Source organism: Ciconia boyciana, chromosome 2 (genome assembly GCF_034638445.1).
Source record: "Ciconia boyciana chromosome 2, ASM3463844v1, whole genome shotgun sequence".
In the NCBI taxonomy this organism is placed as follows: domain Eukaryota; kingdom Metazoa; phylum Chordata; class Aves; order Ciconiiformes; family Ciconiidae; genus Ciconia; species Ciconia boyciana.
This window is the reverse complement of record NC_132935.1, coordinates 25,788,141-25,812,517: the sequence shown is the minus strand read 5'-3', so window position 1 is coordinate 25,812,517 and position 24,377 is coordinate 25,788,141. Positions and strand designations below refer to the sequence as shown.

The following is a 24,377-nucleotide window of genomic DNA, read 5'->3' as shown; positions in this document are numbered from 1 at the left end:
CCCCCCCGCTGCGTTCCTTCCTCCCTCATCGCGTGGGCGCGGAGCGCCGCAGGAGCGGCACGGCGAGCTCCGCCCCTCGGCCAGGCGGGCGCTGCGCTTCTCGCCTCAGCGGGAGGCGGCGCGGGCGGCCGGGCCGGGCCGGTGCGGGCCGCGCCGCCCCGGGAGAAGCAGAGCTGCACCGGGGCGAGGGGAAGGGGGCGAGATGGCGTCGTGCGTGGGGAGCCGGACCCTGAGCAAGGACGACGTGAACTATCGGCTGCACTTCCGCATGATCAACGAGCAGCAGGTGGAGGACATCACGCTGGAGTTCTTCTACCGGCCGCACACCATCACCCTCCTCAGCTTCACCATCCTCAGCCTCATGGCCTTTGCCTTCACCAGGTGCGCGGACCCCGGCGCCGCCGCGGGGATCCCCCGCCCCGCCCCTGGCTGCCGGCAGCGCCGCGGCCGCGCGTACCCGGCCCCGGGGCGGGGGACGGGAGGGGGCCGGTGCCGGTCCCCCGCGGGCGAGGACGGGCAGCGCGGCTCCGGCGGGCGGTGGTTCCTGCTGGGGGCGGGTTAACGGGAGACTTGGTCTTGGGCCGTGACTTGCTGTATGCTCCGCAGGGAGGGGCGTTGCATCGCTAGCCGGCTGGAGAGCACCCTGCTCGGGAGGCCCCCCGGAGAGCGGTTATTCTTCTGTGCTACGTTTACTGGGAACTTGTTGATCATTTTGTTAAATGATCTCTCTGTCTCTCTGTTAAAGTCTTTACTTAAATGAGTGTGTGTTCCAAGCAGTTGCCAAAAATGGCTTTTATTAGACTATCAGGGAGCCCAGCAATGACATTACTCAAGCAGATAATTTACCAAGTGTTCAGTGGACAGGAGTGACTGGTTTGTGTCATCATTTTCATACAATACACTTTGTCTGTGGCCAGTCACACGTTGGCTTAGGCCCTGGTACTGATATGCTTAGCCACATCCTTTCCCTACCACAGGAACAGCTCTGTGGACTTCGCCACTGCAGTCATTCATGGAAATAAAGCTAAGAATGGATGCAGTTATTTTCCAGAGCCTTATTGGTAAACGAAGGGTATAGCAGTGCAGTCTGAAGGGTATCTTGCAGTATTTTCTAAGTTGTGCCTACTTTTTATTGCCCCCTACTGAATGGGGCTGTGAAGATGGAAACATAATCCTCCTTTAGGCTAAATTGTGCAGTCTCTGGGCAAACAGTGATTACTGAGAGATTTTAGCTGAGTTGTACATAGTGTTTTAGTCTAATTTACACTTCTGTGACATTGTATGTACACAATCATAGATTTCAATGGCCTTGTTGATTAAACTCTGCATTCGACAGAAGAACATCACTATTTGTCCCTTGGCCTGATATACAATTCAGTGTGTAATCTTCTGTCTTATTCTAAGAATCCAAATGTATAGTTTTTATCAGCTATGAAAATAATGGTCAAAGCCTGGGTTGAGCTGAGAAAGGAGAATAAGGGAACATAAAATAGTGTAGCTGCAAATGGTCTGAAGTGTGCCTTTTCTTGTTTCAACTTGTGTATGGCCCCAAGGAAGATATTTTTGGTGAACACATCCCTTGTTCTACTTAGGTAACAAGATCTAAGCTAAGGTAGAATGTCCCAGGGATCCCTTCTTAACTGTTAAATCAGAGACATGTTTCTGTGCTTTGGTACAATGTTTAATTAGACACCTTTGCTACAAGTGCTCCTCTTGTCCTGTCTCCCCATGCCTGATCACTTTTCTCACTATAGGGTTAATTTAGGTCAAACTTGTGAGTTACTAAGGGATCCTTATCCAGACATTGTTCTGAAGGATTAATGGAATTAATCGCTCACCTTTGGGGGAGGAAAGGAATTTTGCCGTTAATTCTTTCAAGCAGAGGATGAGCCAAGCACCGATTTCAGAACTATGGAGCCTTCTAGGCCCAAAGAATATTGCTTCACTTCTGGGATGTTTGTTATCCAAGCATTTTTCCAAGAAGATTGCTAGCTTTTCTTTCCATTTGTCTTGCTAGTTTTCTAACTCTGACTTCTTCAGTTTCATTTTCTTCCCCCTGTCTGTCTCTGCTCTGCCTCACTTCCTGTGTTTAAATACCTGTTGACTTCTCTTTAACTCTTCTGTGTTTCTCCTCTTCATAGGTTGTGGAAGCTACTCTGATTCCCCCCGCCCCCTGCTATTTCCAACTATCGCAGGAGTTTCCTAAATCTCCTGGGTGATACCAGAGTGCTGCCTCTGTTGCCTTATTTGGGACACTACCCAAACCATATGTACTCTTTGAGAAGCTGGGAGGGAGGAGATAGTTCCCCACATGCTTACAGTATGTGCTCCCAGGTCTGGTCTTTCTATTCCCATCAACTTACTGCATTGAGTCTCTACTGACTGGGTTTGTATTTCCACCTCCTGGGCACAAGGCACTGCAGACTTCCCAGTAAGGTGTGACAAGTGATTCTTTGCTTCCCCTGTGCTGTCAGTTGTTCTGTAGCTCTCCTGATCAATTTGTTAAGCAGGGTATTTTCTGTGATACATTCATATGATGTTGTTAAGTGAAATTTATTTTTTCAGGAACTTCAGCATAGGCAGAGGAAATTCTGCTTCCCTTAAAGTCTTTCTTGTCTCTTCTATAATTGTTTTATGTCAGAAATATGTGGGGGTTCAGACAAACTTAGAATATGCTTTTCCCTTGGCTGTACCAAGCCATAACGTGGGGTCTCCCTTGGGGTCACTAAGAGCAGTTGATACTGTCTTTGAGCTGACAGATAAAGGTGAAGCTGAACTTCAGATAGCAATAATCTTCAGGTAGCAATAATAATAATAATCCAGAAAAAAAAAATGAGTGTCTTTAACTTCTCCATATTAAAGTGGGGAGTAGAGGGTATTCTGTTTTTTAAAGCACATCCTTCTAGTGCTTCTGACAATGTCTGCAGCTGCCTTGGTTATTTCCTGCTGAATGAGCCAGGCACAAGCTCCTCTGCTTCCAGCCTGCGCCCTGGAGCGGAGGCGTGGAGTGGCTCCAGCTTTCCCTGTCCTCTTCCTCCCTGGAGAGAGGGATGTGGCCTTCTCTGAGCCTGGAGACAACCAGCAGGAGGGCCGGTGGGTGCTGGAGGGGATATTTTGTGGAACGCAACAACAGGACTGAGGAAGCTGACCGATTGGTAGCTTCTGCTGTGAAGTTGCAGGGGTTTATGGAAGCAGGAGTAAGACCTACAAGGATGTAGGGCTGTTGTCTTTCACATCCCTTGATTAATGGAGTTGATTAAACTGGATTATTGTGCATTTAGGTTTGATTTGCGGAGTTTATGGAATTTTTTTTTTTTCCCCACGCACACTCTAAATTTAGTGTCCTAGCTATTTTTTCCTCAGTTGAGTATCCTCATTTTTTTTTTCTTCATGATGTAATAACTTACTAGTTTACATTTTTGTAATGTGCCAGTGTAATGTAGTGCTCTGGAGCTGGGAGGAGAGCAGGAGAGAGAAAAAGGTTATGCAGTTATTATGTGCTTTATTTTTTAAATTATTTCTTCTCCAAAAAGCCACAGAATTGAAAAATGTGCTGGTAAACTGGGTTTAAATTGAAAGCATTTTCATCTGTCCTCCCACACGAGCATTAGAAACCTTGTTTTTGCTGCATGAATGCTTATATTTCAAAGTCAGCATCAAAGTTCCTAAGGCTAAGTGAGGAGATGATTTAGCACATTTTCCTGATTGCAGCTTGTTGTGATTGTGTGTTTCCTCCAACAGTTATTTTGCTTCCCTGTTTCTTTCGGCATTCCCCAAAATAGTTCTTCCAGGCAAACACTATAATTCTTATTCTAACTCACGCACAGTAGCGGGTCTCTTGCTCCCACCTGTTTTTACCTGCTTCTGGCAAGAACATTGGATGTCTATCCCTTTTGAAAGGTATCTGCAAGCCAAAATGAAATGCCTCTACCACTCACTTGGAATGAAATGCAGTTTAACACCGCATACGACATCTTTGTTGATTTTTGGGGGGAGTGGTGCCAACATGACTAGGACAGCTTTCCTGAAGCTGAGTAGTACTCAGAATCCTGATATACAAAGGTGAGGGGTGAGGACAGAACCCACTTCAGCCCAACTGGTGTGACAATTGAGTTGTGTGATCACAGGGTCTTTCTCTTCTTTCTTGGCCTTGCTGAACTGTACAGTGATGTGACTCTAGTAATCTGTTCTCTCTTCAAAAAAAAAAAAATTCCCCCACTTGGTGGCACCCGTGACAGCATGTGCGTGTGTGTTATTTGCATATGTTAAAACAGGAGTATGGTTTTGCTGTGTGAGGCATCGGAGCCTGAGGCTCTGGCTGGGAAGTGCGCTGGATGGCACGAGGCTCTTGAGATTGCTGAGGGAGCCATAGTTAAGCTCAGGAGCTTGGGCTTCATAGCTCGCGTAAAGTGTCAGCCTGTGCAGCATGCCTCCTGGAAAATGACTGGGAAACCTGGACTGAGCTGGTTTAAAAAAAAAATGCTGTGGGGAGTCCCTGAGGCTTGCAGAGAAACCATTCATGTTTAATGTATTTTTTCCTGCCATACAGTTAAACTAACACAGTGTTTAAATGCCTCACAATGATGGAAGTCTGCTGTGGAGCTGTTAAGGTTCAATTCTGAGGGAAAGGGAAATAATTTGGCAAAGTGAGAAATATTTTATAACTGCAGCAAATATCTAATGTGGAGCGTATTTATGCTGACACAGATTCTTTACTGAACCATCCAGAAATGTGACAGATGCTCTGCCAGGAAGAGCTTTATCCCTCTAAAGTTTGCTGAGAATTTTTTCCTATCATGGGTTGGGAATAAATAAAGGAATATATTTAGATAGATAAATGGATCCTAAGTACATGAAAATTACCCAGATAGTAAAACTTTAATTTGAGTTGTAGTGGGAAATACATTATGAAATATTAGCTGTGCATATTGTGATAGTCTAAAGTTTGTTTCTATTGTATTACTGAAGTATCCTAGAAGCTGACTGCTGGTTAGAAGACTTGGGTGGGCTTTTTTTTGTTAATCTCGCTGCTGTACACTATATTCTACCTGCCTGAAAAGAAAGAAGAGCTCAGTCAAGTTTGCCTTGGCATTCCAAACTGAATTCTTAGGTGTCTCTTCTGGCCATAATATGATAGTAGCACAAATAATACATGGTATTTTATTCAGAGCTTTAGCTTAATAGATCTAAAAGCAAGTTGATATTTTTCCCTGGTTCTTTTAAGTTTTGCTGTGTCTCTGTTATACACGGATTCTAAGCTGCATAATCGTTATTTCCCCTCTCTCTGCGCTCACCTTGGGCATTTGGCATTGGGAACAGACCAAGGGAAGTGAAGGGGATTGTCAGCAGCACCAAAACAGTAGAGGGAAACCTAGGAATTGCATCCGGTCTTCCAGAGTTTTTGGTCTAGGTCTCTGTTTGCTGTGTAAAAGTACTTTTGATGATGTTTCTGTGAATGTTAAAGCAGGAAGATTTTTTTACCTTGTGTTAAATTTAGTCATTGCTTCTGCATTGACTTGTAATAATGCTTATGGCTTGCATGTATTAATTATATGTTTAACTGTCTTGTGAGAAAGGGATACCCAGAAGTGCAGAGTGAGAATCATTCAGTGCAGTTACTATCTTGACTTGTTATATAACCAGCATGCTTGTTTCTTATACTTAATTTCCATGTAGTCTTTATTTAAATAATATGATATCTTCAGAGCCTTTCGACTTAATCCTTATAATGTACTTTAACACTTTGATGTTGTCTGTCTCTTCAGGGATGATTCTGTCCCAGAGGATAATATTTGGAGGGGTATCCTCTCTGTGATTTTCTTCTTTCTAATCATCAGTGTTCTAGCTTTTCCTAATGGTGAGTAAGGTTTATACTGTTTATACTTCACTTTTTGTAACATGTGAATTTCTCTTTATTGCCACTATATTTATTTTGTTTTTTATTAAAGTACCAAATTTTTAATGTATTTTTTCTTTACTCTTTTGAATTCCTTTATGTTAAGGAACAGTCTAAAAATGGGTTGCAATCATACTGAGCAGAGATAACGGTAAAATGCAAGTTATTTATAGCTTGTCTGTATCTAACAAGGAAGTCAGGTTCTCAAAATCAGTGTCTCTATTTGCAGGTGCACAGTTGCAGCTCAGATTGCTAAGTAATGATGCTGCCAGATCCTTAAATAATGTTTAAAAGGAGTCCACCTCAATGTGTTTTAACAGAAGTGTCATTCTACAAATTCTCAGAGATATAACACCTTACATAAATCACCTTACCAGATGCTAGGGATAGTTACAAATGGTCTAAGTCATATTACAATGTAAAATCATAGTTGCTCAGTAGAAGGTTAAGTTGGACAAAAGTTTTGGTAATTGTGTGAGGAGCAGAAAGTGCGAAAAGGTAAAAACCCTTCTGTGACATTTAATTCTGTGGAAGAAATTCTGTCTTCCTGGTTTTTTTTTTAATTATTATTTATTTATTTTTAATTTTTACTTATTGCTGTCAGCAAGAGCATAATTCTTGGGTCAAGTCTAAACTGTCTCAGGATTGGCAGTGTTCAGGAAAAAACAGTGATTGTACTCTGGGCAGCGTTGTACTTCAGAATTGGGATGTGTTTTTCTCATATTTTAAAAATCATTAATCCATACTTTTCACAAAGTGCTCCCTGAAAAACTGAATGCCAGAGAAAAATGAGCTTTATGCATACAGTGGTGAAAGAGCAGTCCGCAGTGTGTGCTGAAAATACTTGTTCAGCCACTTCTTGCTACCTAAATGTATGATTCATGTTTAGAGGTTTTCCAGCTTCACCAGACTTACCTTCTCTGCTCTTCCCATTAACTGAGAGGTTTTTAATCTAATAAAGTCAGTTTAATCACTGGCTCTAAAGTAAATAATTTTGACACTGGTAAAGAGCATAGGTATCTTACTTCTTGTCAGAGATATGATACTCAGTTTGGAAGTTTTAGGAGGCCTGTTTGCTAACATTTCATGGTCATCTGAGGGCTAAGCACCATGTTTCTTTGCTAACACACAGAAATTTGTATTTGATGACTTCATTGGGAGCAAGCCGTGTGTGAGCTGTGGTCTAGAAACCAGATCAAGGGATCCTCAGGTAACACCTGATATGTGGTGTCCTCTGAGCAAACAGCATACTACTGTTCTGGAAACAACTTCATAAAAATAATGGAAAATTTTGTGTACACCCTACTAATTGGTAGTCTCCTTTTCCTCTCTGAAATCTGCTGTTACTTTTTTTTTTTTAAACACAGAGCCCCAACTTTCAGGTATATTACATAGTTTGATGGAGAACTGATCCGTGCTCATGCCAAATCCTCATGAGAGATATAATAAAAAATAGATTAAGTGGTTCTTATTGACTGTCTTCTAATAAGCTTTTTGTTTACTGTCCACAGGACCCTTTACACGTCCCCACCCTGCAATATGGAGAATGGTTTTTGGTAAGTTTAAGTTGTGTTTCTGACTTTTTCAGTGCTTCTGCAGGACCAGCTGTTTTAACATTCAGATGAATGGAATTGTCATGAAACATAATTGTGCATCAAACTTTTGTGAATGTCACTTCCCTCCCACTTCTGAGCGTATAATCTGTTCTTAATTATGTTTGGGAAAGTCATTGTAGTTACTCTGTGTCAGGATGGTGTAAATTAAATCACCAGAAAGGAATCATTCATTCTGATACTCTGTTTTAATCCTATTTTGTGCTTCCTAATCTCCTTCCCCAACACCCTTCCTACTGCCATCTCTTCCCACCCCAAAAAGATTTGGATTTTTTATAGCTACTGCATATACTATCTGACTTCTAACTAAATCCAGTTTAGTAGGGTGCTTCTTTTAATTATTGGCAAAATATGCTATTGCTTTATATGTTTATTAAATTGTATCATTGTATAGCTCAACATACATTTATTAATATTCTTAACATGTCTATATTCATATTCTTAACTTATAATTTCAGAAAAAATACCTGTAAATATTAGTTGCATTCACAGTTTGGAAAATATTAACTACAGAACTAAGTGAAATCCTGCTCCCTAAACATCTGAATTAATGGCAAAAACATAAGGAATTTTATTTTGGAATAATTCAAGGTTCACAGAGTGTATCCTAGACTTTAAGCACATCTGCAAAGAATTAGGCACATTTGATTTAAAAGGTAATCTGTTTCTTTTTAAGGGGACTGAATGTTTCTCTCTCCCACCACCTTATAAAGCTAAAAATAAGTAGCCTCCCAAAGTACCTGATTACTCATCTGTTGACATTGAGAGGATACTGCTGATTAGATAGTACTCCTTAAAGAATCCTGCTCCTTGTGAAGTCTGGGAAACACGGGTCCTACTGCTCATTTCAGGTTTCAGCAAATGTAAAGTAAAAGGTCATTCTCAGGGTTGATACTGTGAGAGCTTGACCCCTGTACTTGTGGGAAAAGGCAGCACGCAAAATCAAGAGCAACTTTTTTCCCTGTGTAATTCTGCTTCTTCTGGCATGGCTTATTTAGCCATGCTTGAGGTCTCGGACTGTTCAGTAGAGGAAAGGCAGGAGTAATGTGTCCTCAACATTTCAGGATGTACCCTCACCTGCAGGCTGTACTTCTTGTAGTAGTGTGGCATCTGTTTACCTGATGTGTTTTTAGGATGTACTGCAGAGGACAATATATATACTTTCTGTTCATGTGTGTGTACTTGAATGGAAGTTGTTCTCTAGCATACACTGGGGATTAATAACACGTGAGTTCTGGTTATAGTTTAAAATATCTTTTTAGAATTGCTATAGTTTATTTTGGATGGCAGATACTAAGTTTATTCACATTAATCTTTCTGCCTTCCATGACATTGCTGCAGGATACAAGTAAGTTTGAGTGCTAGACTATGGAAATGGTGTTAGTGTTTCTATGCCTCTTCCAAATGTGGTCTTAGATATCTGTGAACTTGTGAGTAATGTAAAGATATGCTCCCAACAGCAGCTTCATCTACCCCACAGATCTACACCTAGGACTCTTAACTTCTTACAAGTTTTTCTTTTCGAAAAAAATCTATATTCAGACATGGGGAGGAGAGAGGCGGTAGTCCCAAATGCAATAGTGTTTCATAATTTATAATGGTGTGAAAACAAATAATAGTCATCTTCATCTTTAAAAGCTTCAAACAGCAGATTTACTAGCTCACAAAAGTAACTCAAACATGCATTAGTTTATATTTGTAACTACTCTTTCTTGGCAGCATAGCTCAAAATTGCCAGGTGGAATTATTAAATTGATCTTTCTGTTGAAATCTGCATATAGGCTTAGGGACTTGCATTAGTGAGACCAAGAATACTTAAAGCAAAGGGACAGAGCTAATCCAATCCTGGGGTCCTAATGTATTTCTTACTAAAGAGCTTCCTGATCACAGCCTTGTACTACTCGTGTCTAAACTGATAAGACTGATTTTGTTTTGATTGGGTTCATGCAATTGAGCATATATTATATAACTCGCAACAGGAGGTGATGTGAAGGGCTGAGTGCTCAGAGATTACCATCTGACTTGTGTCTCTTAAGCTTTTTTGCACATAGCCACTGTATGTGGAAAACTCATTTGTGCAAACTGGGCATGTATAGAGCAACAGTTTGAAAGCAGCTTTTTGGACTCTGTGTCCCAAGGAGTTTTGTGAGTGAACATGATTTTAAAGCTGAGTCTTTTTGCAGGTCTCAGTGTGCTCTATTTTCTGTTCCTGGTGTTCGTGCTCTTCCTTAACTTTGAGCAGGTAAAAGCAGTGATGTACTGGCTGGATCCTAATCTTCGATATGCCACAAGGGAAGCAGATATTATGGTATGTATCCATGGCACTTTATTGGACATTTTGGCTACTTTAGGCATGCTTTACATGAGTGGGAAGGGATAAATCTGAATTTGCTGGCATGAGCAGTGCAAGTTTGTTCCTATACTTGACAGAGTCAACAAGCCTTTTGTATTAACTGCTATTTATTTACACTGAAATCACTTGGTGTGAAAAACAGTCTTCTCTGTATTTTTTTCTAATGCAGGTGTGCAGTCAGGAGTGTGAGATATGTTTGCACTGGAGTGGCTTTGGATTCCTTTAAATAATAGATATGAGCCTGGATACTGAAAGTAGACTTAGCAAGGTAGTATCTAAATGAGGCCTGTATGGTGTGCGTGTCCCAGATCAGTTTTTTTTGATGCCACAATGCTGCACTCAAAGAACTTTGGTCTTGATTATTGCTCTGAGCTTAGTACGTGACTGGCATGCTACTGAGTATGTGGAAATCCAGGTACAGCAACTGCAGGGCTCTGCTGCCTTCCAGTCACCCAGCTAAGCACTGGTGCTGTTACCATTGGGAAATTACTTCCATAGACCATGATTTGGAGTGGCGTGGAAAGCCAGGCTTGTTCTGCTACCTGTTGAGCAGCTTGAAAAGAGTTTTCAATATGGAGAACATTCCCCTCAGGTGAGGATACTAGCATAGGGAGTTGAGGTAGTAAAAGGAGGCCCGGGAGAATTATGTGAGGTATGTTGGGAGGCAGACAGGAGAGGGTGTGAGCAGTTGAGCACCAAGCATAAAAGGGTTACTGCATGGAGAGGCAAGAGTTGCCACTCTTGTCCTCTTCACTATCGCATCAAATTACTGCCCACCACCTGACCAGCGTGCTTCCTTGCCCTTGGGTTTGCGCATCTGCCCACAGTGGTCACCTGTTGTATAGTAGGTGCTGTTATGGGACTTATGCCTCAAGAGTAAGGGAATACGCCGATTGTCTTTGGCAAATAGCAATTCACTTCATATGCAAACTACCGCATAGCACCTAATCAGCAGTGGCTGCAAACTCTTGCCCTGCAGCACGTAAGAGGGAATGGAAATCTTTACAGTGCAGTAAGCTTACATTAGTTGACTGATAGTGAGGGCTGCATACAGGTTCCTTACCTGGAAAACTCTGGATGCTTCAGGTGTTGCACCTCAGCTGATCAGCAGTATGTGTTGTGCAGTTCTAGCATTCAGAGTAGGGCTGTGACTTTCTGCTCTGCAGGAGACATGTGGTGGTGGTGAGGCGTGGGCAGCCTGCTGTTAGGGTGGTGGGAGGACACATTGCTAAATGGAGCATGAGCATGGGGGTTAGTGATGTTGCTGAGCAACAAAGGGAGCTGAGACGAGGAGTCTGTTGATAAGTCAGATTCACCTGGCTCTCCTATCATTTAAGTTAGAAATAAATAGATTCAAGTCAGGGGAGGACAGAACCACAATATAGCAGATTCCCTGACTGTAGCATTCCCTGACTGGAAACTTACTCTGTACTACTTTGCAATCCTGATACTGTCACTTAAAGTTGGAGTAAATTTTTAAAGTGCAACTATAATGAAGGCTGCAGCTTGGTCTCTTGCACAGGGTTGGCAAAGTTGCTTGAGTATAAAAGAAAGTTCAACACGTTTCACTGTATGACTGGCAGAGCTGCAGCTGGAAAGATGAGATAGAGGAGAAAAAGCCCCAGTAAGAAAAAAAGCAAAAAAGCAAGAGCCCTGAAAAAAACCCTTACTTGTGGAGTAACCTTATTGTGTTCACTCATCACAGAGTTTCAGATATCATGGTGTAGCTAGGAGCCTGAACCTTCCATTGTGCATTCTGTGCTTCTCCTGCTGGCAAATGAGCCAGTTTCAGATCTCTTTGGGTATGTGCACTAAAGCTCAGCTTTGCCATCCTTAGAACAGGTGGTGCACCTTTCTCTGAATGACCAGGAGCACTGGCATGTGCGAGAAGCAATACCTTGTTTTCACTTCAGGGAGCACCAACAATAAGGGTTACTTACAGTTTCATAGTGGGACTTCACTGCCTGCTGATAGAAGTATTTGTGTGAAATTGTGCATTTTTCTCTTTAAGGAGACCAGGATTTAAATCTTTCTCTGCCATCCCCTTTTCAACTCGATCGTGGTTCATTTGTGCAGGATTAGCAATAGTTCTGGCCTGAAAGAGAACCCTTTCTTAATTCAACAGCACTGAGCAGTGCTGTGTTGTCACCTGCAGGTGGCAATGTATATTTTAGGAGGGTTGGAGAGCAGAGATTTTTTTAAAATGTGTGTTTCCAGTTGGGAATAGTTCAGTTTGTGCCCAGTGACAAGACAGAACCCCACAAATGCAGCCTCCTGATGGCATACAGTTGGGTTTGTTTTGTTTTGTTTTTTTGTTGGGCAGTTATTTCTAGCACTTGCTGTACAAGGTGATGAGAGAACACATTTCCTTTGTTATTGATGACTAGAATATTAATTAATATTTGTAAGGAATCTGCCACTCACCTGTGATAAAACAGTTGCAAGTTCCCTTTGGATTTTTGTTTTTTTTAAATTCAGCCTGGTTTTTTATTCAGCCCTGTGACCGAACTTTCTCAATATGAATGTGTTCTGGGAAATTGCTTTTGTGAGGAAAATAAGACACAAAGGATACTCAAATAAACATTGAGATGAGTAACATAACATCACAAACGGGTGAGGATTAACCACTGATGAGCCACATCTGATCACCAGACAGCATGAAAATGGGGAAAGGTGGTTATTTCAAATCAAGACCCCAAAGAAAAGCAAATAACTATTTTCTGGAGTATAGTTTGCTGGGTTTATTGTTATTGATTATATTGCTCCTGCTGTTCCTCTGTCACATAAGAAATACATGCTCCTTCAGGCACCAAGGTCTATTCTATCTCCCTTTAAGTTAGAGCTGTACTGTGATGACACTGAGTCTTAATACTGAAAGTTTTCCTGCAGAGTTTAGAAGGACAAGAAAGTGGAATAATGCTTATTTTAATTTACTTTTAATTTCGGGCTTGTTGCACTGGATAGAAAGAAGTTTCTTCATTCTAGTGTTTCTGAAGTTGCCTGTTGATTGAGGTGTTTTGTTGGTGGGTGGTTTTTTTTTTTTTTTTTTCATTAACAGGAGTATGCTGTGAACTGTCATGTTATCACCTGGGAGAGAATCCTCAGCCACTTTGATATATTTGCTTTTGGGCATTTCTGGGGCTGGGCTATGAAGGCTTTGCTGATCCGCAGCTATGGGCTGTGCTGGACTATTAGTATCACCTGGGAGCTAACTGAGGTAGGCCACCCATTTATCTTAATTATAAGCAAATGTATGAGACTTGAATTGTTCTTGGGGGGGAAGCGTGAATGTTACTAGAAGGATTATTCACTAGTTCTCAGTATAGATTTACATTTTAAGCCTTATAAACCAGATGCTGAGCAATTGATGCAGTTTCATTAGTGGACAACAGCAAGCTGGGGTTTAGGTATGTGACTTACTACTACTTGAATAGGAGGGAAGTCTAGGCCAGCCTATTGGTGCCATCTATAATTTGTTTTTCTGCTGTTATGGGAGTCAACACTTATGCTACTTCAGATGTTGACTAATATTCCCTGATTCAGAGCAGTTGTTCTCCCTTTTCACCTTGCAATATCTGTGATCTACTGTCATGATCCCCTTACCGCAAATACAACAGTATTACGCATTGTATATAGTTGTGCATACTGTACAGTGAAATGGAGTTGAGGGATCCCCGAGGAAGGTGTGAGGACCCATGAGAAGTCTATATGGAATGGCAAGACACAATTCAGTGTGGTGTTTTCTGTCATGACGCCTGAGTGCATAGCCCTTCTTTTGTTAAATTGTATCCCACAAGCCTAGTTTATATGTGTTCACTGACATAAAAATGTGATTTTTACTAGACCTGGATCTAAGCTAGTTCACACACAGTGTAGTCCCCTGCACCATGGTTTGGAAGACCACTGACTTATTTTTATTATCTAGCTTTACCACAGTTCTCCCAAGCACATGCTTAAGTCATTTGACTGTTGTCACTTTTAAATCCTATTTTGGATCAAAAAAAACCCCCAAACAGATACTTGACTTGATTCAGTCAACTGACTGTTGCTTGGACTGCTGGTCCTTATTGTTAGATCTGTTTTAAGAATTCAAGCTGATTAGTTGCTACTCTAAATACTTTCATTTGCATGTGACCTAGAGCTTGATTAGTAGAATATGTGTCACCTAAAATCCAAGGATGCGTTTCTATAAAAATGGGTTTAATTTCATTATATTCTTTGATTGGACAATTCAGAGAAAAAAAAAAAAGAAAATCCAATTTTTATCAGCATTTGGGACAGCATAATCTAACCTGTCACACTTAAAATACTAAGTGTAGATATAAGCACCTGAATTTAGTTTTTGAAATCATAGTTTTCTGTAAAGCTTGCTGTCTTGAGAATTCTTGGGTCATCTGACAAGGCATTTATAATGCAGAAACATAGATAAGGATTTAGTTGTCTAAAATTAAACTTCTGGGTTTGAAAATACTGGTGCCATGAGTTCCTTTTCAAAACATGTTTTTGTTCTGTGGCATTGAAGGATAGGCTGTTTTCTAACCTATTTTGAAACTGCTTAAGATTGGGATTTCACAAGTATCCATCCACAAAAACCAACTTTGCTAGTTATTGTATTCATTTTTTCCCCTCTGGAAAAGAATAAATTTGGATTTGTTTCACATGCAGTCTTGTCGTTCAGTTGATCATCACACAACCTTCATCTTCAATTTGACACCTCATGGGGTGTCTAGTATTCCCTGCTGTTGAAGGCAGATTATTGGAACAGACAATGTGTTGGGTAAGGTTCAACATATAGAGAGGTTATCACCATTCAAATGGATTTTTAATGAATTAGTTAATTCAGGAGAGTCATGAGAAACCTACAGAAGTTATCAGGGCAGTTACACAGGGATTTAGCTGTGCATCTCTTATAAGCATTAATGGATTTCAGCTGGCTCCCCCTTCTGAAATGGAACACTTGGCTCATGCTCCATACTATCGGATTAAAGTTGGGATGCAGGCAGACCTTGGTCTCTTGTTCTGAGGAAACAGCTAGCGCCTTAGAGATGGTCTGGCTAACACCTGTGCTCTGACTTCTGCTGCCTTACTATCTGTAACTTCCGGTGTCTTTGGCTGGATTATTGCAGATTGAGATTTGTCACCTAGTGCCCCTTTCAGGTTAAAGTAATTTAAAACATAAAAGGGAAACTGTAGCAGGATAATGAGCAACATTGTATAGCTTGAGTCCTAAAGAGAAATTTACATTTTCGTTTCTACAGGTTGAAATTCCCATAGTCTTGTCAAAAAAACCCCAAGTTGCTTTGATATACTTTTGCAAGAGTTTTCAAAGGAACTGTCATTGACAATATCAGTCACTGTAATTTATTATAAATAGACCAGTATTCATTCTTGCTGTATACAGAAAATCTTCTTGCTCCTTTTCCCACATCTGATTTTTTCAATATTTTATTTATACATTTGTTAACAAAAGATACTTTATGACAAAATCATACCAATAATCTTCCACAGACACAGTGTATGTACGTTAACTGACAAAAATTGTACTGGTTTTGTGGAGGTAAGAAGTTTAGTATAGATATTTAGTTTGCTATGTGTTTTGTTAAGAGTCTCCTTCAGTATTCCCAGGGGACTGCTTAACTGTCTTGATTTCCAGTCCACAGCTAACTTTTCTGGTCTATTTTTTGTGTTGCTGTGATTTTTCCTGTAGAATAGAGAATACAATTATTTTCTCTTAAAGGAGAATGAGAGGCGCTGAATCAATTTCTAGCTCTCAGTAAATTATCTTTATATCTTGCCTTAACTCTTGCCTGTTGTCTTCACTCTATCAAAAGTGTAAACTCGCCAAATGTATCTGTAAATACATTTAATTGCCTTACTAATGCCTCGCAGTGGTCTTCAGTTAAGTTGAGGATTCAGAAAGGAACAGATTGCTTCAGAGGTGAATGATTTGTACACTTTCCACGGGAATTCTTTAAGGGACTGAGTACATTTTGATATATCCAGATGGTGTCAGCTTTTCAGTCTGATGTTGGTTTATTTCTGGCCTATTTTCCAGTGTCTTAATTGTAAATGTACCTTCATCATTAGTGCTTACCAGAGACCAAGTAGGAAGGGAGAGTGGAATATTCTCTTAACTTCTTGAGCCGTTCTGGACCAAGTATAGCAGCAAAGCTTGTAGTATCTGAAATATTGGTGAACTCTTAATCTTTTTACAGTCACTAAATTTCCTAAAAATAGTAAATGTAAAAAAGAATTTTGAAATAGGACAAGTATTAAGTCCTGAACTCCAGCATGTGTTAGTACTGACAGTTGTTACAAATGCATCTGTTCTACTTACCACATCTCGTTGCTGGTTTAGAAAACATACTTCCTAAAACTATTTAGCAAAAATAAAACAAAGATTCTCTTCAATTTATTTTTTAAAGCACAAACCACCTTATTTTCTCCAAGAAATGCATTAGTTTTGCTTGTTTCAGGCGTTTCTATGAATGTTCTGTGTATCATCTTTGAGAGACCAAAAGCTGCATGATATCCTTATGTACAGCACAGCTCCAACAGGGAACGGTGAGGAGGAAACCTCTGATGTCTTGTGCAGTTCTATCCAAGGCCTTCTGAAGTTAATGGAAGGATGCCCATCAAATTTCAGTGATTGTGGCTCTCGTCCTCGAAGTATGACATGTACTGAAAAGCTGATTTTTGAATGTGTACTTAAAAAGTGAATTTTTATGAATTCTGTGCTGTTCCTCACCCAGAATCTTTTTGCTGTATTCTGTAGCTCTTCTTCATGCACCTTCTGCCTAATTTTGCTGAATGCTGGTGGGATCAAGTCATTTTGGACATCCTGCTTTGTAACGGGGGTGGCATCTGGTTGGGCATGGTAGTTTGTCGTTTCTTGGAGATGAGGACCTATCACTGGGCAAGCTTCAAGTAGGTCTAAATTAAAGCTTGATAAACATTATATTTGATGTTACAATATTAAATTAATTTCCTTGGGAAGTAGACCTTCTTTGCATATGTAAAACACATGTGGTATAGAAATAGCATGCACTCTGCATGTGCTAACAGTGCTATAAATTTATTTTAAATGTTAAAAATCCATCTCATCGTAATGCTACTGTACAGCATATATTTGTAAATATGATGATGTATATATCATTTTCCTTTGCAATCTAAGTTACAAGCATTGATGCCAAATGAAAATACAAAGTAGTAAAGCTGTTTGCATTTTCAGTTTATTTTATACAATTTAAACTTTGAAGAAGGCAGTGAACAAAACGAATTGTAATTGTTTTCTCATTATACAATGTTTTTAAACTAGATTTGGGCTCAGCTTGATGAGGCATTAGTGTGGCAATCTGTCAGTGCTAGTTGTAATTGCAGAAGCGGAATCAGGCTGACTGCACCTGTGCTGTGAATTGCCTTACCCCATTGCTGACCCTCTAAAATAAATGGAGTGACTACAAAATAAAGAAGCATTTGTTGTGTAAAAGGGCAACAACTTGTGGCCTAGTAAGTGTCAGTTCCTAGCTGTCCAGGTACCGTTTCTGCCATAGTATTTTGCATCTCTCCTGCCTTCTTCCCTGCCAGTTGGTGGCAGGCATGGTTATCTGCATGTTACCAATGGTATAGATGAAACAGGATCAAGTACAATGAATTGCCAGATTGCCTTGAGAGGTGGAAAAGGAGCTCAAATCTTGACTTTCAAATTTGTACCCTACATGAACTTATGTGCTGCTTTCTTTTCTTACTCACAAATTTGTTAATTGCTCTGAGAACCATCCAGCCTTTAGTCTCAGTTCAATTTTCCCGCATTTCAATTCAGGAAGAATAATGAGCATTATAGAGTTGATGGTCCCTCTTTTTTTAGAGAGTTCACTGAAAGTTAAAACAGCACAATATCTATGGCAGGACCAGTCTTTACTGTCTATGTGGAATAATTTTTCCTCATGTTCTTTTAAATGCATGAGTAGATTTTTTTGGACCTTTAACATGAAGAGGAGCTGCATAGAATGAGAAGCTTTTGCTTGTGCCCTTTTGTTTTTATTTTTTTGTTGAATAAACACGGATCTTAAAGATTAGAAGGTTCCCCCTAACCTAAGATCCCACTAGCCTAAAAGGACAAAAGTATCAGAAATATCAAATATGAATCTCCTTTTTTGTCCAGAAGGGCCAGGGAAATAACAGGGTGAAAACTGACTTCTAGCCCTGCTAGTCCTCCTTCAGAAAAGGAAAATGAGTTTTTCTTAGATTCCCTGTTCTTTGGATGCTGTTGCTCATCTGAATTAATGTTATCAAAAGCAAGAACCAGTAACGCATCTGTCAGATGAACCTCCATTCACATGCCCTTTCAAAAGGGAATTTAAAAGCCTTCTAGCTTTTAACAGTGTTATCGCATCTCTCCAGTAGATTTGCATACATCTAATATCAGAACAGCAGGGGTTGTATATGCTGTAAGTGCAGTATTTTCAAACCTGTGAAGCCAGCCCCTTATACAATTAATGAATCATGAATCTGACAGATTCTTGAAGGATTGATGTCAGTGAGCTCTAGAACAAGGAGTCTTTGGGATAAGAGCAGTGGCAGCATACACTAGGAAGAAATATCCTCTAGGTTTTCCAGGGGGGTTGCAGAATCACAATCCTTGTTTCTTTCCTTCACGGAGAGAATGATAGATATGTTTTGTAGTTAGTTACTGACTGAGGATAGAGGAGGGTGGGCTTTCATAGCAGAATGCACCCTGACTGAAATGCTTAATAGATTCTATTTCTTAATTCACCCTTGCCTGGTACACAGTTGTGTCTGTGAAGATCTTTACTGTCCAGCAAAAAAGTGTGATTGTTCTGAAACATCAGTAACATGGCTATTACTTTTTTTTTTTCTTGCATATTCCTTGTATGTACTCCAGCCATTCTCTTTTTCTAGGGACATTCACACGACCACAGGGAAAATCAAAAGAGCTGTATTACAGTTCACCCCAGCCAGCTGGACGTATGTCCGCTGGTTTGACCCTAAGTCTTCATTTCAAAGAGTGGCTGGAATCTACCTTTTCATGATCATTTGGCAGGTAAGAAATAAATTCTGTGAAATCAAAGCTGCCATCAGCTCAGTTACTTATTGGCTAGAAGATACTCTAATGCAATGTATGTCCATCATTGCAACACACAGTTAAATGAATTGATAATAAAGAATTGGTCAGGGCATTGTTCACAGGAGTTACATGATAGTTCACGAGTGTAATTACAGAATCTGTGGAAAAAAACTAATGTTACAGATTGCTGTACTGGCCATCAGATTGCTCTTTGCAATTGATACAGTTTTAAAAACTGCTAGACAGTGGGGTTTTGGGTGGTTTTCTGTTTTGGTTTTGTTGGTTTTCTTTTTTTTATTTCCCATTGACTGTTGGATGGATCACTGATACTCAGAATTCTGGCCTTGATCCAGCAAGACTCCATAGTATGATAATATGTCCCGACTGCTTTAGTACTTCATCAGGCAAATGCTAGCAGGCTTCACTAAAACCTAAACTTTTTTTCGTGGTGTTTGGTTTTTTTGTTTGGTTTTTTTTTTAATTTGCTGAATTTAGTCTTTAAAATGAGAAAAGAGGAAGGGGGTGGGGTTTTTCTGGTTGGTTTTTGTTTTTGTTTTGTTTTGGTTTTTTTTCATGATCCCTTCTACTCCTCTACGAAATTTGCCTCAGTCATTCATACCTGATTTTGGGTATGAAAGTTATCAGAAGACCTCTACAGTGTGAATTAGTGTCTGGTCCCTTAATGGGTTTCTGGAAGGAGAGCACGTACTTCCATAGAGGTGTCTAGGGGAGAATTCTTTGCTTTACTAGTGTATTCCTTGCTTGTCCTAGAGCAGGAATCTTAGACTCTTTAAATCCTCAACCTAACCAGCAGGGCTATAGTAGAGCATAAACAGTTTTCCTACTGTGTTTTAGTTCCCATATTAATCTTCATACATTTTCTGTAGTAATTCATTAAGAATTACTTAAGTTGAACACTATTAACTAACCTTTTTTTTTTTTAAGTTGACTGAGTTGAACACATTCTTTTTGAAACACATCTTTGTGTTCCAAGCAAGCCACCCTTTAAGCTGGGGGAGAATTCTCTTCATAGGAATCATCACAGCACCCACTGTAAGGTAAATTTTTTTCTTATGTTTAAAGTAGCTTGACTTCTAGGCACCCAAGAAATGTGTATAGGTTGTGAATAAGTACAGCACATTTCAAGAAATTTATGCTTTTGCCACCATGAAAAGAAAAATAATCATCACTTTTCAATAAAGTGTATTTTCTGCCAAGTAAACTAATAAGGTAAAATGTATATAAACATCTGTGTTTCCATAGGGATGCAGAACCAGTCTGCTCCATCTTCTATTTGTATAGCATCTGCCTGTGTTGTGAGTTAGCTGCATATGTTATCCTTGAGGACTGCGTGTGAAAGTATCCAAGTTGATGAGTCAGATGCTAACAAAAGTGTAGATGAGGAAAAATAGAGCTGTTGGTTTTTCTAACTGAGCTCCTCATTCTGTTTGTCTACAGGAAATAGAAGCATGTTATAACAAAAGATAGAGCATTACCGTATTCTGAGTAACAGAACAGTATATATGCAATGTTAACAGTTGTGTAGAAACATTAACCTGCTTTTAGTCGTGCACAGTATTTCATGTTGTTAGCAGTCCCCCCCCCCCCCTTTTTTTTTTCCCCTGTGACATAGCTGGAGGTAGACAGAATGCACACAGTTTTGAAGTTAGAGGCAGGGAATTTCCCGTTCATGAGTAAAGTGACATTACCTTGGACAGTTAAATAGCAGCTGTGCATTGGTTTATTCCTAAAATACAGCTGTTAGTGTCTCAAGTTATGCACAGTGATTTCACAGTTAACTAAATCACCTTAAACATCCTATAAGCTCCTGTATAGGTGAGCTTTTAAGTATTTTTATGGCACTTGCCAACCTTTAGAAGTCTTTATTCTTAAAGAATACTTGTATTGTTGGATTAATAACACTTGTTTTCCACATCTGTCAGTGGAAATCAGAGACAGACTGAGAAAAGGAACTTTGGTCCCACTTCTTTGGAATTCCCCTCTCTAAACTCTTAAAATTTAGAAGCATAAAGAGCATAAAGAACAGAGCAGAATGGTCTCCAGACTGTTTTCAAAATAGTAAGAAATTCTACTCTGTTCTTGAGAGGAAAACATGCCAGTGGTTAGAGCACTCACCCAGGATATGGAATAGCCATATTCAGTTTCTTTCAAGATTCAAACCCACATCTCTCAAGAAAATGCAATTGTTAGTAAATTAAAGAAACTGTGCAAAAAGTGGGGGATTCTCTAATTCTTTCGAAGCTGTTGCACTTTGCCTAAAAGAACTGGAGATTCAGTGGAGTGGCAGGAGACAAATATGTAGCTTTATTAGCTTACTGGTTTGGGTACTTTCCCAGTCCTTGCTGTCACGATTGTATTCTGTGTTGTTTCAAGCTATTTGATCTATGTGATAATCTGTCCTACTAGAATTGAAGCCATCTGGTAGACATCCAGCATGATTGCATGTGATTTTAACCATCAGCACTTCATTTTCAGTATAGATACATTTGTAACATAAACTTGTTTTCTAAATGTAAATACTCTGGGGACTTTCAACTTCACTGAAGAATTGTCTTGTTTCCCTTCTCAGGCAATACTATGCATACCTCACAGATACGCAGTGCAAGAGAGTGGGAACTCAGTGCTGGGTGTTTGGGTAAGTGTTCTTGCTGCATTCTTGAAGCACTTGGACAAGTGTTAAGTGTAAGTCCAGCACAGGAACAGGCTTTTCATGAAGCCAGTCCTTGTCTTGTGTTGGTTTTAGTATAAAGAACACTATGGACAGGTTTTCTTTTTTTTGCAAGTTCAGAGGAAAGGAAAACTCTGGATTTGGAGGTAGAACATGGGAACTGATGGAATGAGTAAGGAGAACAGAAGGAAGAACTAGAAATTGCTGGATAAAGCTAGGCTCCTTCAAATTAGCGTTGGCCTTGCTGTCCATATTCTCAGTCAGGTGAGAAGGATAAAGGTTTTGCCTCTACTGCTTGCCTGTCATTGGAGCAATGTTTACCAGGCCATCAAGGTGGGCATTGCTGCTCTTAGCAGAATCACAACAGAAGACAATGAAACAAACCATGGTTATCAACTATTTCTATTCTATTCTCAAAGAGGGAAAAGAATAACACTATGAACAATGGTTACCTTGGCTACAATCTCTTTCAGTGTGTCTCTTGGAGGAGACCTTTAAATGAAGAATTTGCATGATTGCTTCTGGTGAGAACTTCCTTCTCTAGATAGCTTGACTAAAATGTACTGTTCTGGAAACCTAAAGCATATGCTATTGCAGCGTTGTAAAAGCTTCTTGTAAATAAGCAGCGTAGTAGTGTCCCTTTTGATTTATGACTTGGAAGCTTACAAATTGGAAAACATAAAAGATCCTAAATCATGTCTTAAAGAAAAAAAATGTCTATTTTAAGAAACTATTCAAGAAGCTAATTTCTGATGGCAATGATTTTAAATTAAAACAGCCATTTCATTCTCTTTGTCAAGATTAGCGTATGTCTTATTTCCAGAATTGTCTGAACCATTTTCCTGTTTAATAGAAGAATCTATTACTGTTTTACATTGGAATAACATTTCAATGAGCCATAAAATACTCAGATCTAATTTAGAGACCGTGCTCTGGCAAACTTCTCACCTTTACTGTTAGTCTCAGGGATGTTACAGAGTTTTAGGAACAGTGCTGGGCTGCAAGGCGTGTTTCCAGGTGCACTACACCACCATAAAGAATACCTGTTTCTCAACATTTAATTGAGATGAGAGCAGAACATGCTGCAATGTAATTGAAGGGTTTTCTGTTCTTGTTTTAAATGTACCCTGGAGAACATGACACATGTCTCCGTGGGTTTGGCTGGGGTAAATATTCACTTCTTTCACTGACTTATCACCTTCCTGGATGAACCTATTACTGTCTTCAGCTCATGACCGTAACATCCAGTGGGCATACAAAAGGTAGTAACTCTATTCTTGTTTAGTTTTTCTGGTGCTGAGTAGGAGTTGATAATATTTTCTTGAAGCCTAAACCTCCTTACTTAGGGAGGATCCCCCTCCTCAAAACATGGATTATGATCCCTAAAGAGAGTCTGTAACATACACAGTCCTTAAAAAGGCATTGGATGTTTTTTAATGATCATGGCAGAGTAACCTGTCTTTCTGGGTTTGGTATGGATGGTGCTTTAGTACTGAAGATAACTAATTAATCACACAGTTAATATGACTACTTTGACTACTATGACTACTTAATTTACAATTAGAATCAAATAACCTTGTTCTGTGCATAAACATCTTACATAATACAGTTACAGATCAACTGTATTAATATTTTGGAGATATGCATTTGAATATAGACATATGACTGAAATCTGTATTTAAATTATTTAGGAATTGAGATGTTTATATGAAAAAGGAAATTTTCTCAACTATAGGTGGTAATTGTAGAGTCTTACAGAAGACACATTTTAAACAATTTTATAATTTGGGGGAAGAATTTTCAAGTTCTGCATTACGAAGAAAGAAAAATGAACTTCTGTTTCATCCAAGAGAAAGAATGTAAACAATCTTTTGCAAACTGAAGGAAAATATGATGCTGAATGTTTGTCTTCTGGCTCTGAAACATTGTTAAGGATTACTGAAACCATCATCCTTGGTTCAAAGCTCTCACTGAACACATTAATGTAATATATGTCAATAAATAGATGCCCAAATATCTCTTTATGATCACATAACAAGAACTGCAATGGAATATTCATCTACAGTCCAATCTAATAATGGGAAATGTGCATGGAGTAAGTATTCTCCTGGATACTGCCTGCTTCTGTAATCTGCTAGAAAAAACAGAGCAACACTAGGAGTTGCTGTTGTTTGTTGGAAAAGCAGCACTCTTGCAGTAATTTAACTATCCAGAATATAATTTCTGAAGGAATTAAAAGCAAGTGTATAGAATATTCATATCTGTGGTGATCAAGACACTCTTGTAAAGGCACAAATTGAATTTGTAACAGCCTAACCATGGGAATAATTAAAATTAGTGCCTTGCATTAGTATGAAACTGTGTTCTCTGCAACTTGACATATACTGTAGCATCACTCTCGACAGATGGACAGTAAGTGATGTAAGGCATGAACAAAGCTAGTGCAATAGGTCTGCTGGAAATTGCACCATTTTCGTTAAGATGAAGCCTTTCAAAAAGGAATATCTGTTAGGACGTTACAAGACCAAACTTACAGTGTCTTTAGTTCTCTTGAGTATTCTCATCACCATTCAGTAGGACACTAACACCTTTCACTGTTAGCAATCTTCTATCTTTTGATTTACCACTTGTTTAACTGTAATAGCTGTCCTATTGTACAATGCGCTTAACCCAAGTATTCTTGACAAGAATAATGGAAAGAATGTATAAATGCAGCACAAACAGCTGTACCATTTTTT

General features: G+C 39.6%; 1 protein-coding gene across 3 annotated transcripts in view; it reads left to right on the top strand.

The window, feature by feature from the left end:
* Positions 1–29: 29 nt before the first annotated feature.
* PTDSS1 (phosphatidylserine synthase 1) overlaps positions 30–24,377 on the top strand; it is a 32,813-nt gene continuing 8,465 nt past the window's right edge. For 2 of the 3 annotated variants that reach the window (XM_072852141.1, XM_072852140.1), the window contains exons 1-9: positions 33–381; positions 5,766–5,857; positions 7,408–7,452; positions 9,693–9,817; positions 12,921–13,079; positions 16,638–16,789; positions 18,785–18,926; positions 19,896–20,008; positions 21,541–21,606. In XM_072852141.1, the coding sequence (XP_072708242.1) occupies positions 203–381; positions 5,766–5,857; positions 7,408–7,452; positions 9,693–9,817; positions 12,921–13,079; positions 16,638–16,789; positions 18,785–18,926; positions 19,896–20,008; positions 21,541–21,606 (1,073 nt within the window). In that variant the 5' untranslated portion in view covers positions 33–202. Of the gene's footprint in view, positions 382–5,765; positions 5,858–7,407; positions 7,453–9,692; positions 9,818–12,920; positions 13,080–16,637; positions 16,790–18,784; positions 18,927–19,895; positions 20,009–21,540; positions 21,607–24,377 lie in introns of all 3 variants that reach the window. The other variant, XM_072852142.1, reaches the window with a different exon arrangement.